This window comes from Chelonoidis abingdonii, chromosome 7 (genome assembly GCF_003597395.2).
Source record: "Chelonoidis abingdonii isolate Lonesome George chromosome 7, CheloAbing_2.0, whole genome shotgun sequence".
NCBI lineage: Eukaryota > Metazoa > Chordata > Testudines > Testudinidae > Chelonoidis > Chelonoidis abingdonii.
This window is the reverse complement of record NC_133775.1, coordinates 43,686,943-43,702,651: the sequence shown is the minus strand read 5'-3', so window position 1 is coordinate 43,702,651 and position 15,709 is coordinate 43,686,943. Positions and strand designations below refer to the sequence as shown.

General features: G+C 39.3%; 1 protein-coding gene across 4 annotated transcripts in view; it reads left to right on the top strand.

The window, feature by feature from the left end:
• The window catches only part of CAMSAP2 (calmodulin regulated spectrin associated protein family member 2), a 154,531-nt gene that overhangs the window by 80,936 nt on the left and 57,886 nt on the right, over window positions 1-15,709 (top strand). For 2 of the 4 annotated variants that reach the window (XM_032773500.2, XM_032773499.2), the window contains exons 3-5: window positions 1,489-1,650; window positions 3,238-3,321; window positions 15,082-15,114. In XM_032773500.2, the coding sequence (XP_032629391.1) occupies window positions 1,489-1,650; window positions 3,238-3,321; window positions 15,082-15,114 (279 nt within the window). The remainder of the gene's footprint in view (window positions 1-1,488; window positions 1,651-3,237; window positions 3,322-15,081; window positions 15,115-15,709) is intronic. The other 2 variants (XM_032773502.2, XM_032773501.2) reach the window with 1 other exon arrangement.

Sequence of the window (15,709 nt, the reverse complement as noted above, 5' to 3'; positions counted from 1 at the left end):
CTTTCAGCGCGCTCCTGGTTCCCAGTCCCCTAATGGAGTTGAGGCCTTGCTTTATACCCTCCAGCTGGAAATCTGACCTAATAACTAAGTGTTTCTCAGTTGGGCCTGGGTCAGTAGTTCCCAGCACTGTCCTGCTGGTCTTCCCTCCAGAAGAGGGCTCTCTGTTGTATGTCACCCCTGCCCATCAAGGAGAGGTCATAGTAGCAAGTCTCCCAGACGTGGTCTACAGACCTGGGCTATCAGGGCTCATGCTAGCACTCTAAAGCTGTGCTGTGTAAAGGGCACTTTGCAGTTGTGGCATGGGCTGAAGCTCTGACTTGGAAGCGTGAGGAGGGGCGTGGGCTTCAGATCCCCATGGTATTTTTAATAAAATTTAACATATATCATACAAAATCTGACATGCCATAATGGGCCATACTGCAAAAAGATTATCATGTGGAAATTATTCCAGTTTGTGAGAAATGTCAATCCGAATTCTAGAAAATGATTACTGTTTTTTTACAACAAAAGGCATACATTGATCAGTTTTATTATGACCAGTGCTGCCACCAATTCCCAGAACTCCCACATTAATCAAGAGTCAGATGAAAATCTCTGCAGTTTTCTTGTTTTTTTGTGTGTTTGTTTTTTGTGGGTTTTTTTTAATAGTTACTGATAATGAAACTGCCAGTCTCTCAATCTGTAGCCCATAAAATGAGGAGAAATTGATCTCTTCCATATTAATATATAAGGCTATCTTTTAGTTTATGTCCACATATGTTCAAGTTTAAGCCTAATTGTAACCTGTGTAATGATATTTCAATTATAATTTTCTTCTGACTTCTTGAATCTTTTCTCTCACAATGCACTAGGTTATAGTGAAAGATTTATTTTAATTGTGTAGCTTTGATATTTTTAATAAATTTTAACATCATACAAAAATAGAATTTCCATTTCTAAATTCAGTATCTTAGAGGTAATCAAAGTGAGTTTATTGTCCAACTCTACCCTTTTCCCATACAGATAAAATTGGTTAACAGGTTTTTTTACTTATGGATATTTATTTTATTAAGGATATAACAAACTTTAAAATGATTGCATGTATCTTGGTGGTGACATTAAAACTTAGTGAGGAGTCCTGTATTCTTTTCATTGCTTTTACGTCTGACCTCACATTCAGGTTTTTTTTGTTGTTGTTGTTGTTGCTATGTTCGTTATCTGGCTGTACAGATCATTTACTTTTCAAAAACACATTTTTTTCAAGCGAATGTCCTTGTGCTTTGTGTTGTCCTTGTTAAAATTGTTATGCATGTATCCAGCATTATCCTTTGGCCTAAAACTGGCAGTCAGTTATCAGATGTCTTGTGGAGGTTAGTTTTTTTTGGTGGTTTTGTAGGTTCATATACATCTAGTAGAAATTTAATGAAAAATAGAGAAAGAATAGAGTATTTAATTTTGTAAAATAAACAAATGGTCTCTTATAAAATAACTTTAACTTCTTTCTTGCAGAGTGCTCATTTGGCCATGATTGATACCCTGATGATGGCATATACAGTAGAGATGGTCAGTGTTGAAAAAGTGATTGCGTGTGCTCAGCAGTATTCAGTCTTTTTCCAAGCCACAGACCTGCCCTATGACATTGAGGATGCTGTCATGTACTGGATAAATAAGGTAAGGACAAAGCAAAGATATGCTTAGATTGAAGAGACAATCAACATGATTCTGCAGCCATGAATGGAATTTATGTGTATTCCAGACTTCATCTCATATAGGATGTTCATTTTTCACTTTCAGCAAGGATAAGAAAAAGTTGAGTTTTAATAATCAATTAAAACATGTTATGGAAATCAAAATTATGACTGCAGTGTATAGTATGAAGAAAAGAATGTAAGACAGACATGAAACCTGACCACTTACTGATGAATTTTGATGACATGATAAAGTTGTTGATAAATCATTTAGCAGAACTTATAGATATCCTTGGCTTTCTCTAGTGTAACGGAACCCAGTTTGAAACTGGGGTCTCTGTTGTACCTAAGCATATCTTGAGTATGAGGTTTTCAACCTGATTACTTACTACATAATAAACAGAATTTCCAGATATTATGGTAGCCTATTGTAGTAAAATGTACCTATCAGCATCCAGCATATTCAGAAACAGATAACACGCTGCTGCCAAATCTGCTGGTACAAATGGCCCCAGATTTTTGTTTCAGTTCTGTCTGATGTGAAGTAAACATTGCTTCATGCTTTCAGTGAGTCCTATGATGGTGATAATTTAGTGGCCCCTGAAAAATTATTTCTCCCTTTTGTATCGGTCATAGCTGGGGGCATATCACAGGTTCCTCCTCAACATGTTTAACTGGAAACCTCAATCCAGCATTCCCTAAATCAGGGATTCCCAAACTTTTTACTAAGGAGACCCACCGGCTGCATTTTGTCTTTTTCTGCAACTCACCCAGATTCCAAAATTATGGGAAAGCCACAATAGGCCAGCATACTTCTCCTTGCCTCACTAAGGGGGCACAGATCAACCACAGCAGTGCCCTCCACCCTGGCACCGCGACCCTAATGCTAGCCCGCTGCAGCAGGGAGACCCGGGGTGGGGGGGAAGGAGGGCCAGGGAAGAATGGAAATCAGCCTGCCTTACACTCATGCTGCTGCGGCAGGGCCTGTTCTGTGGATTTGGGCCCAGCTCTCCACCCTGGGTATTGCAACGTGGTGCATAGGATGATAGCATCACTCAGGTTTGGCCCGGCTGCTCCTCTGCCAGGTTCAGAGCATAGAAAACCAGGCCCAATCCAGTGGAACAGGAGCCACTACTGCAGGGTGAGTGTGGAGCACACTCACTCTCCAGCACACACACATATGTGTATAGATCCCCTTTGGGGCCTCCCCTCTATACCAGGTCCACAACCCACTGAGAAGCTTCCCTTGACTCAGTGGTGGGTTGAGATCCACCATTCGGGAAACAGAGCCCTAACTCTCTCCATAAACATACACTGATTCTAGGACAAAGCATCACTATCTTAGGAGTTTGGGGCAGACGAGGTTGGGGGGAGGTGGGGTTGGATAATGTTACACCCTGAACCTTGAGCCTTGCAGCCAGGGGTCCAATTTTGTGTATTTTGCTTTGGGCCCTAGGTTGGCTTCAACAGACCCTGATCATATTGACTATCATGTTTCAGTTGTAAACCCAGTCAGAAGACTACTTCTTTTAAAAACAGAATTGGTCATTTGAAAATTTTGTCTCTTTAGGTAAATGAACATTTGAAAGACATTATGGAACAGGAACAAAAACTAAAAGAGCATCATAGTGTAGAAACTCCAGGAGGTCAAAAGGTAGGTGTACATGTTTAAATATTTAACTGTGAGGATGCGCATACATATCTAAACAAGACTTGCTTTTGTACAACATGTAAAGTTACATTGTAAATTCTTTGTTAAATCTAGCCAACACTACAGTTGAATTGAGCACTCTAATGATGCTCTGTACCCAACAGCAAATGTTTCTGACGATTCCTGGTAATCTTAGGAGCATTTTGCTTTTTAACAAGCCAAAACGAGCACGTATGAACACTGCTGTAGTCCTGATGTGTCTGCTGAGAGCAGGGTGTACAGTATGCTAAAGTAAGAGAGAAGGCTTTTAGTTCAAAATTGCAACAAGCTATCAAAGTTTCACTTCTTCAGTTAAATCATTTTAAAAATGAGTTTCATACTTTGTGTTCCCTTTTGTCCTCTTTGCCAAAGCAAAGTTTGACAATGTTGAAAGATCTTTGTGGCAATATACATATGACATACTAGTCCTAAGAACAGAATATAATAAATACTACTAAAAAAAAAAAAAGAGGCTACAGACAGATCTAACTCTTAAAAAGCAACATACATCTTTAGAAGTTCTTTTTGGCATAGCTTTTAGATATCTCCCTTCTATTACATAGGGTTTTGTTTTTGTTTTTGTTTTTTGAAAGTTTCTAATAGTGTGGAATAGCAAGAAGCATCACTTTGGTTACAGTCCATAATAATGGTTGGTTACTAGCCTAAATATGAATTCAGTCAAATACATGGTATTCTATATTTCTTTTCTGTCAGGAGTTTTTCCCTGATGTTCCTAGCACTGACTCAGTTAAAAAGCATCTTAGTCAAACTCATGATACTAAGGAGGGATTCTGTGGGATTCCAGAGTATGGAAGCTGGTGTGGGAGTTTGCTTCTGAATGACACAATTCACCCTGTGGAGAAATGCTTATTATTGAGGGGAAGGATTCGTCTTATCTCTGGACTTGCTTTGGTATTGATATAAAAGAAGCTATTATAGTTACCATACAACTCTACCTGTACTTTCCTCCCCATTCTCTTTTAATTTAAGGAGTAATTTTCTTCCCCACCCTGTTTTGAAGGAGCCAGAAGGATGCCTAGCTGTGTGAATTATTTGGTTTTAAAAAAAATGATAATGGTTCTTTTAAAAATTGTAAATTTAAATTAGAATTTAGCACAGAAAAGTTTCTGGCATATGAGAGAGAGGCTCTTGCTTGTTCTTTAGTTCAAATAATGTAAGATATGGCAAGTAGAGAAATTCTTTGACTTTTTCATACTTTAAAAGGGTAGTCTTGTTGATGAGGTCAAAATAATTGTAACTGCCCCATACTTACATTTTATCAATATTTGCACATAAGGCCCTATCCCAGGAACAGCTTAAGTTTATAGCAATACCAGTGAAACAAAAAAGGATTAATTTCTGACATCTACAAAATACAGTTTGAAATTGACATGCAGGAATGTAATAAGTTTTATGAGCAGATGGATTAAAGATTTTAATAGGAAATAGCATAGGAAAAATGGCTGAAAATGTAGTAGAAAGGTCAGTCATCTCATATTTGTATTACCAATGTGGAAAACTGCTTAAGACTCTTTACGAATGGTATGCTGTTAGCTAACTGAAATGCAATATTTTCAAAGTGGGAACAGCATGCTGGAGGGAATATGGAGTAAAAGGAACTTTTTATCTATATATAATCATTGTGCCCTTATTCATAGCTCCTGGTCCAAAATTAGAGAACAAAGGCTATTACTAAAAATAATATGACTTAACAACGATATTAGGCCTCCCTGAAAGAGAGACCTCTTACAATGGAAAGATCTCTTACAACAGTGAAAGTAGCCTGGTAGCCCATCTGATCTTGACTCAGTAATACGGAGGAAAAAATTATCCTCCTGCTTTCTTTGCATAATGCTGTAGAGTATGGGATGTCCTTGCCATAGAAAAGCTCACTCATCAGATTGGGTTAAAACAAGCTAAATATTTGGATATATTGTTGTCTTCCATTAGAGACACAAAAGGGAAATTAAATAGCAGTAAGGACTGCATGACTTTAGGCTTTCTTGAAATACTGAGGGGGGCCAATGTGCTTGAGATTTTTTTAAAATAATGAACGGACTAAAAGAGGTATAGAAACAGAAATTTGTCTTACGAGGAGAAATATTTTATGTTATTGTTAACTATTTAAAGACTACTGTTGTCTGCAGATTTGATCATATAAATGTGCATGGTGGAAATAATATTTTGTATAAAATATTGTATTTTTTTATGTTGCTTATTTTATTATTATTATTTACATTGTGGTAGCATTCAAGGACCCAATCATGGATCTGGGCCCCATTGTGGTTGGCACTGTACAAACATATAATGGTCACATGCTTCAAAACTTTACAAATTGTCACTAATGCCTTGTCTACATCGGAATTTTAGACACCATTGAACCAGTGCAGGTGTAACATGATTTATTTTGGTATAAATCATGTTACCCAGTGTAAATGCCTTCATTCTAGGTGTTCACATCAGTACAGGCAAGCTCTACGGCTCCAGTATACTCCTGGATATTTTTTTTAACCTTTTAGAGATTGCTGGGGGACACTGCAACACTTGCTGTAATAAAGTGTTCTCCTTCACATTTAAAGGCATGAAGAGAAATGACAGTAAAATTATATGGAAAATGAGTTTAAAATATTAATTACATATTAAAGCTTCAATTTGTTATGAAAAATTAAATCAGCTTCTGGAAAAATAAATCTTGTACCTAAATAAGTTTTAGCACAGATAAATCTACCCACAATACATTGCTTGAACGCTAACATAGATTCACAAACAAACCCCGCAAATTGATGAAAATCTAATGTTTAAATGCATGATCTTCCAAATGTGTTGCGTGAGATCCATAAATCCCTTTATGGAAAAACTATCATTTTCATTCCCTGCCTGAGAACTAAGTTACTGATATCAGTAGGCATTGTAATTAGGTCAAACACCCAACATTGAATTCTGCTGTTGTAATATCCAAAGCCATGTAATTACACTTTTTAGATTATTCAGATACGTTACATACCCTTTCTAAATAAGCAACGTTCCAAATACTTAATCAAACAAAACAAAAAATAAAAAGAACTCCACATTTACACTGAAGTTAGGCACCTAAGTGTAAGTGGCATGATTTTCAAAATGCTGACCACCCAGACTCTATTGGATTGAGAGCTCAGGATGGTCATCACTTTGAAAATGAGGCCACTTAGTTACCTTAATTTAAGCACCTACACTTGGAAAATATTGGCCTTAGTGTAAATCATGGGGCTGATATTTCCATTGTGCCTCTTCTGCTTCTTTCCATCACCCTTTCCAGACTGAGGCCCTCTGCTCTAATGTGGGTTCTCCATGTGGCTGGCATAGTTTGAATTTCAAAAGTACCTTGTTCTATAGCAGTGGTTCTTAAACTTTTGTACTGGTGATCCCTTTTACATAGCAAGCTTTTGAGTGCAACCCCCCATGTAAATTAAAAACACTTTTTTATATATTTAACACCATTATAAATGCTAGAGGCAAAGAGGGGCTTGGGGTGGAGGCTGACAGCTCGCGACTCCCTGAGGGGTCCCAACCCACACTTTGAGAACCCCTGTTCTATAGCTTTAAGCATTGTTGAAGGTTCTTCCTGTTTGTATGGGCTACTACTTCAGCCACATACTGCTGAGACTTCTAATTTCCTGAGGTTTTCTAAGCTGTAGCTCTCAGGGATGGGCATGATCTTGGAAGCCTGTTTTTCTGTCATTCTGGAGCTTGAACTGGAAAAGGATCAGGGAGTGAGAATGTTTCTGTCTCCCCAATAAACACAAATAGCCAAGCAGGACTGGGAAGAAAAGATCTTTATAAAGATTTCAAGGACCTGAAGACCTATTTTTCATTTTAGTTTCTGACCAAACAGAAATAAGATTGCTTATGCTAGAAACAGGCAAAATTATTCAGTAAACTTTATAATTCTCTTCTCTTTCCTACTTTGATAAATTTCACTCTTGCCAGGAATAGTAGAAAACTGAGCATATAACCCTCAAATCCTGCCAGACAGTTTTACTTTAGTTTATTTAGAAATGCTACAATAAATCTTTAGAGAGCAACTAAATTAGTGTTTTGTTGAAAAAAAAACATTAAAATGATTATTTATTGTGAATTAATAATTTGATTGCCTAGATTAGCTAACATATTAGATAGCCCAGACCTAACTTCCGCCTCATTCTCTAATCTAGACAAATCCAACAGTAAGCATTAATTTCATATAAGTGGGAGGTCTTTGCATGTGCCTTTGCAAATCCATTTGCATTTTCCTTCTTCTTTGGGTTTTATTAGATTTCAGTGAGGTGGGGAGGAACTGGACCCAGTTGACAGGAGGTGTTTTAATAAGAATGGTTGGAATGTTCAGATCCAGAGGTGGTTGTGCATGTATCACCTAAAACTTAACCACTTCTAAATGGTTATGGGATTCTCCAAATACAGAAGGCCAATCTAACACAGCGGCTTTGCAGAGGAAATACACTGAGTTCAACCACTCCTCGTGCACAACCTTTTGTAAGTAAAAAATTTCATATTCAGACTAAATGAAATCTGTTTCCTTGCTACAATTACTTTCCATAGTTTAAAAAGTATGTAGTAAAGACAATATTCCATACGGCAAACAGCTATGTCAAATAACAATGAGCTTTCACATACTTTGACTTTTTTACAATCTTTCAGTGAGTAAACCTTTTATAATAATGCAGCATGTCTAGATCTTTTTAAAAACTACATAAACATAAAAAATATATACTTCCTTTGCAATATATTTTCTGCTTCAGTATAAAACATATGAAAATTAGCTTCATCTGCACTTATAACCATTCCTTAAAAGTTTTCATTTGTACAATCAAGTTAATTTACCCTTTGGTAGAACTTGCTCTGGGTATTTGCTATACTACAATAACAATGGTGGTTCTTCAAGTGTTTGCAGACATGTATTCCACTCAGGTGTGTGTGTGTCCAGCGCACCAAAGCTGGAGAACTTTTCCTTGCAGTTCCCAAAGGCACAGAGCTGGAGCCCTCTGGCCCTTAGCTCCTCCTCTAGCTATTTTAAGGGTAGAACTGCCCTTCCCAAACCCTAGTTCCTTCTTACCACCTCATGGCTGGAGTCAGAGTATTCTGGGTCTTATTTTACCTCATACTTCTCTCTCTGTTTTTCTGGGATTTTATCCTCTCTAGTTACTGACTAGTTAGTATAGTTAAGTAGTACCCATAGGTTTAGTTTGTAATAGGATAGACAGTTACCGTGGGTGATGCCCTCACTAGGATTTAAATGTGATCTGTGGTGGCGAGTGGCTATCCCCACTAGTGACCCAGCACACGGTGTTTATTGTGCCTGGAAGAAGGGCACATTAAAGAAAGATTCAGCAAGATTCAGATTCTTTTCCCAGGAGAAGGTGAGCTTATTATCCTTCCTTTGGTTCTCTTAGAAAAAGATCTCATAAAACAGATGGGAGCTGTTCCAAACCTAGGAAAGATTCCTTCTCCCATTCTAAAAGGAGTGTAAAGTAGCATCATGATTCATCCAGTACGCGAGATAGAGCATGTCCATCTTCCTGCTCTTTGGTACCAAGGTGAGAGCAAGTAGACTCCATACTGTTGACTCTAGCACCACTTGTGGGACATCCGTTGAGTCTATCACCGACAACATCTATGTCAGCACAAGCTGTGTCCACACAGGTGTCATATCAGGGAAGATTGGCCTTGCTTTGCCTGTCTGTTCCTGACTCTCCTTTGATTCAAGAATGCTCAGCTGTAGTGCTTTCTTCGTCAGTGTCCTTGGCACCATCTGGACTAGTTTTAGACCCCTCATCATTGTTGGCACTGTCTTCTGTGCCTTTTCCAGTTCAGGGTGCAGGGTTGAGGTCACCCACCCTTTTGGTACTGAGAAGCATGTCAGCGCAGGTACTACCTTTTGTACCAGTGACAACTGCAGAGCACACTGCTTCTGTAGGAATGAGAACGGCTTCAATTTCAGTACAGACGTTTGCTCTGGTACTGAGTGTAAGGTCCATATCAGTGCTTAAAGTACTGAGTGCTTTACCTTTCTCGGTACTGATGAGCTGAACTTCAGATGAGGCGAGATGTTTGCTGGCCCCGTCAGGGATGGCTATTCTGTTGCCTCTGTTGACAACTTGGAAGATTCCTCAGGGTTGGAGACATCTTCGTCCTCTCTGTTGCCTTCTAAGTATTGCTTTTGAAAAGCACTGAGACTTCCTGGGGATCACCATTGGTACTAATATTGTGAATGCGTTCATAGTTGAGAGAGGACTTCTTGGTCCAGTTCCTACTGGCCATCTATGCCGTATCCCTACCCATTATGGCCTTGTTGGGATCCCTGGGATGTTCCACAGTCAGTGAGGTTCTGATCAATGGTGCAGTCCTATTCTGCTGGGAGCCTCTCCTACTGAGCCTCTATCACTGCAGCCACAAATGGCAGTTGCTCCGGTGGAACTGCTTCAGTCTGAATTGTTGTTACGGGCATCACAGGAGATTCCACTGGCTTTGCTTCCTTCCTCTTCTTCATTGCTAGATGACGCTGTAATGCCAGAATATTCCTCCCCTGTATCTGAGGATTTTAAATAATATCAGGACCTCCTGAGGCTCATGGTTTCAGCCTTCGGTATTCAGGAGAACATCCATAAGTTACTGTATATTCTCCTATCCTCAGCTCCAGGGAAAGTGGCTCTCCCCATAAATGAAGTGATCTTGGAACCAGCAAGGACTCTATGGAACACTCCAGCTTCCCTACAACCCACAACGAAGTGTACAGATAAAAGATGTAACGTGCCTCTGCATGGTTTTGAGTGCATCTATTTGCATCCAGTACTTAAATTTCTTGTTGTAATGGCAGCTAATGAGAGGTTAAGACAGGGAGATATAAACTGACACCAAAGAACAAGGATTTTAAAAGATTGGATGTCTTTGGGAGGAAAATGTATTCTACCTGTTCCTTACAAATGCATGTTGCCAATCAGCAGGCACTTTTATCAAAATACGACTTTTGTAAATTGGGAAGCAATGGCAAAATTAACAGATAAGTTGCCCAGAATCCTGTAACGAAGAGTTTAAGGCTTTCATTACAGAAAGCCGTTGAGTGGCAAAAACATCACTACAGTTAGTTTGAGACATGGTTGATACTTCTTCTAGAGTTAAGGCCTCTGCTGTAACAATGAAAAGGACTTCATGGTTGCAGAACTGTGGTATAACTTCTGAGGTCCGACAGACAATTGAGGACCTACCCTTTGACAGTCAATTTTTATTTTCAGAGAAAACTGATGAACCATTACATTCCCTTGAAGACTCAAGCTATGTTGTGTTTGTTGAGGGGTTTTACCTCAGTGTTAAAGATGCATCACTTCCCGGAACAACAACAATAGCAGCAATATCACCCTCAGCAGTTCTTTAGTTCAAATTATCCTGCAGGATAAATTCTCCAGAAAGGGTCACAAGTCTCATAGAAGTAAGTCTTCTGGTCCCAATTTTAACCCATCTGCCTGTCCTTAATCTATTTTGGGAAAGCTGCCTACTCAACACTCTCCCTGAGGTTTGCATTCCAGTTCTCAAGCTTCATGCCATTTCCCTTTTGTTTGGGAACAGGCTATCCCTTTTCTGCAGGTTTTGGGAGTCAATAACTGTGGACAAGTGGGCACTAAGCATTGTGGGACTGGGGTATGCCGTTCAGTTCCAGTCTGTTCACCCTTCGCACTCAACTACTCTTTCTCTTTTCAGGGACCCCTCTCTCTAGTTTCTGCTCCTTCAATATGTGCAGACTCCAGGCTTTGGGGGTCATAGAGGAGTTTCCACTTCAAAATCAGGGAAAGAGTTTCTACTCATAGTACTTCTTGATCCCCAAGTCCCAGGGAAGGATGAAACTTAGCCTCAGTCTCTGTGGTTTCAACAAGTACATTAGATACATGAGACTGTGCATGGGTACTCTAGGGACTGAATCACCCTAGGGTGCCTGGGTACCCGCTCTGAATCACAACAGTCGGTTTGCAGCCCTCAATCTTCAGGATGCTTACTTCCATATGGTAATCTTCCCAAGTCACAGGAGGTTTATGAGATTTGTAGTGGAGGTCAGCCTTATCAGTACACTGTGCTTCCCTTTGGCTTTTCCTCCATTTCATGGGTATCGACCAAATGCTTCACTCTACTAGCAGCATATCTCGGAAGAAGAGGAATTCTTGTCTGCCCAAACCTGGACAATTGATTAATGAGAGGCAAGTCCAAAAAACAAGTCCTCTGTAATACCAGTTCACACTATGTCTCTTTGATCATCTGGGTCTGATTTTGAACAAAGGAACATTGACGTTAATGCTAACTGAACAAACTGATCAATTAGGTCCCTACTAGACTAATAAATTTGAGAGTGATTCTGCCAAACAAACAGTTTCAAGCAATTTGTCACCTGTGTCTGACACTTCAATCCTAACCTTCAGGCACACATGGACTGTAGTTGAAGTTCTACACCATATGGCTTCATGCACTTATGTAGTCCAGCCTGTGAGATTGTGCCTTCATCCTCTTCAAATGTGGTTGAAGTTGGTTTATTGCCCGAGTTGTCAGTTGTTGGACAAGCTTGTCCAAGTGCCTCCAGTGATCCTGGACTTCTTACAGTGGTGGACAGTGCTAAGCAATATATGCCAGGGTATATATAACCAACAACCAGGATTATAGTCACCAATGCTTCCTCAATAGGTTGAGGAGTTCATCTAGAAACACTGAAAATTCAGAGTTCATGGTCGAAAAGGAGGCTTCCGTTCATATCAACATCCTGGAGCTTCAAGCCATTTACAATGCCTGCCCAGCCTTTCAGAATCACATTGGGGTGCAGCAGTTCATATACGCACCACCAACACCATCACAATGTATTATGATCTTAGGATGCAATAAAATTTTGGCAGTTCTGCATCAAGGAAAGTATAATTCCCGCAGCTGCTCATTTACCTGGGGTCCAGAATCACTACTCCAATCATCTCAGCAGGAATTTCTTCCAGAATCACAAGTGGTCTGCTGAGTTCCATCTTCTTACAAGAAGATGGAACTAGAAGTTCCATCAGTTTTTTGCTCTCAAATAGGTCTCACTCCAGGCTCCTTAACAGATGCCTTCCATCTGAATTGGGGATCGGCACTGATTTATGCCTTTCCCCTGGTACCATTCATTCCTTATTATTCTTAAACTGAAGTTGGATCATGCCAAACTAATTCTTACTGCAACAGTTTGGCCAAGGCAATTTTGTTTCTCTGACCTACTCAGACTGTCAGTTCGACCTCCCATGGCTCTTCCTCTATATCATAATCTGCTGACTCAGCACCACAGTTGAGTTTTGCATCCGGTGTTCAGAAGTCTACACCTCATGGCATGGATGCTGCATGGTTAGATGAGGAGGCAGAGGAATGCTGTTTGGAAGCTGTTTAGCAAGTGCTATTCAGTAATAGAAAACCATCCACAAGAGCTACCTATTTGACCAAGTGGAAGTGGCTTTTGATGTGATTGCTAGCTCGGGGATTCGACAAAGGCTAGCCTGCGTTTGGGACATTTTGAAGTATCTGCTACACGTTCAGTCCTCTGATCTGTCTCTCAGCTCCTTGAAGATCCAGTAACAGGTGATCTTGGCGTTTCATTCTCTAATCCGAGTAAAGTCAATTTTCTCTAATACCATGGTAGCAAGATTTCTAGGAGGAGTCATTAGTCTCCACCCAGCAGTGAAATAACCAGTTTCTTTGTGAGACCTTAATACTGTGTTAACTGCTCTTATTGGGCCTTCACTTGAGCCCCTGGCAACCTGTTCTCTGTCTCTCCTGTGCCAGAAGACAGCTTTTCTTCTTGCTATAGCATCTGCAAGGAGAATATGTGAACTGCAGGCCATAATGGTATATGCAGTTTACACAGTTTTTCAAAGACAAAGTGGCCCTATGGCCACATCCAAGATTTTTGTTGGAAGTGGTTTCCCAATTTCACCTTAACCAAGTAATATTTTTGCTATTCTTTCCCAACAACAATCAAATACATATGAAAAGCAACTGCATTCATTGGATATGAGATGATGCTTGGCGTTTTACCTGGAGAGGACTACGCTTTTTGGTTCATCACCTCATTTTTTTTGTCTCCTATGCAGATCAAAGGAAGGGTCAGGCTGACTCTAGGCAGATTTCCAGGTGAATAACTTCCTGCATTACAGTAGCATATAAAGTAGCTGTTCCTCAGACCATGCTTCCTCAGAGAGTATGGACTTATTTGATAGGGCCCAACCAACATCGATAGCATTCCTAAGTGCTGTTTTGATATTGGACATTGACAAGGCTGCTGCCCAGTCTTCTGTGTATACTTTTATCAAGCACTATGCTGTTAGCACTGCATCTAGGTCAGATGCAAACTTTGGAAAGACAGTTCTGCAGTTGTTGAAGCAGACTCTATGTCCCACCACCTTAAGGTATGGCTTGTGAGTCAACTGAATGGAATACACATCTACAACCACTCAAAGGAAAAATGGTTACTTGTACTGTAACTGTTGTTTTTCTAGATGTGGGTGGAGACATGTATTCTACAACCCAATCTCCAGCCCCTCTGCATCAGAGTGTTTTGTCTTGACCTTTGGAGCAAAGGAACTGAGAGGGGTTGGGGTGGCACTTCCATTAAATAGCCAGGGAAGGGGTTCAGGGCCAGAGGGCATGAGCGTCATCCCTACTGATACTGCTTGGAAAGGTTTCCAGTGTTGATGCACTGGGTGCTCGCACACCTGAGTGGAATACACATCTGCACCCACATCTCAAAAAATCAACAGTTACAGTACAGTAACTGTTTTTTTGTAATAAATATTTTTCTGAAACCTATAAGCACAATTAGGGACTAATCTAAAACACTTTGAAAATAATGAAATAATTTCTATTGTTTTTTTTCCAATGGGTTTGGGATTAAGTATTTAGAGTGAATTTACTTTGATTCTTTGCAAATCTAGTCTATATATTTTATAGACTATTTGATGATTAAATCCACTCATTCTGATCCCCCCTCCCCACTTCCCTAGAAGTAGCTGAAAGAAAACTACGCACATGAAAACTAGGTTATGCATTCAGGTCATTGCCCATCATGTAGCTGATGCTAATGTGACTTGTAATTGCAAATACATGATTGCCCGCACCCCTTATTTTTCTGAAGATTGTCATAGGACTATATTTACAAAATATTTTTAAACTTGTATGAAACGTTACTGGTTGGCATTGGAATTAACTATTAAAAACCTCACTGGAATTTATAATGTTGCTGTACAAGCATGTTTAGACCTGTTACTATACATTGTGTGACCTTTTTTGCTTGCTTGCATATTCTATGTTCTGAGTCATTTCATTTTGATCATAGTCTCAGATGAATTCTTCATTTGGTAAAATTGATTGCAGATCCCGGGTGCAATTAGATGTGTGAGGACATCAAATAAAATAATAGTACTTTAAAAATCTGTGTCTTTTTAGTGTGGGAAAATTACTCTGTTGATCAACAGAGACTGAAAACTATCATTTCCATTATTAGTTTTATTATTAAAGAATTTCATTTTATCACATATGAAGGCTACAGTGCGGCATTTATTATGAATTTATAATACATCATTGTACAAAACTGAGAGTTTATAGCAAAATTTCTATGTAGGGATAAAGTATAAAATCTGATTTAAAAAAAAATTCCTTTTTGCTTCTTGTTTTTTCTTTTTTCTACTGCTTCCTCTGAAGTCTCCTACCAAATGGTTTTGGAAACTGGTTCCTGTAAGTTTGCCTGACTGCTTCACCTTTGATCTGATAGTTTACAATGAGAATGCTGGTGTACTCATTCATTTCATTTATCTCAGATAGATTATAGTATAGTGTAGTATATTGCCGTCTGTAGGGTTCACATAGTTCAGAATCCAGTCTTTCAAGGTAATCTGGGGAAAATTAAAATTTAAGGTATGATATTGGATCAAAAGTTGCTTTAAGAACAGTGGACATGCACTGTAGTGATTATGATATTTTACTTTTTATAGTGCAGTGTGTTGCCTTCTCTGGCCTCACCTCAAAATATAAAATACCCTCTCTATACTCTCTCTAGTAAGGTTCTTTGCTTGGTTCATATGCAAACTCCTATTCAGAGTGAATCAGAGCTGCTTGTGTACTTTATTAAGAAAGTTGATCCACAGAAGCCAATCTTTTGGCATTTGAAGTTTTCACACACACCATGTATCCTAGTTTCTGTCTTTTCAATTAGTGATGAGTATGTAGGGGAGCAAAACATTGGTTATCCCCCTATTGTTAAAATTATATAAGCATAATAATGTAAGTCTGTGCTTCATTAATAACAAACTAAATTTATTTCCTTGATACT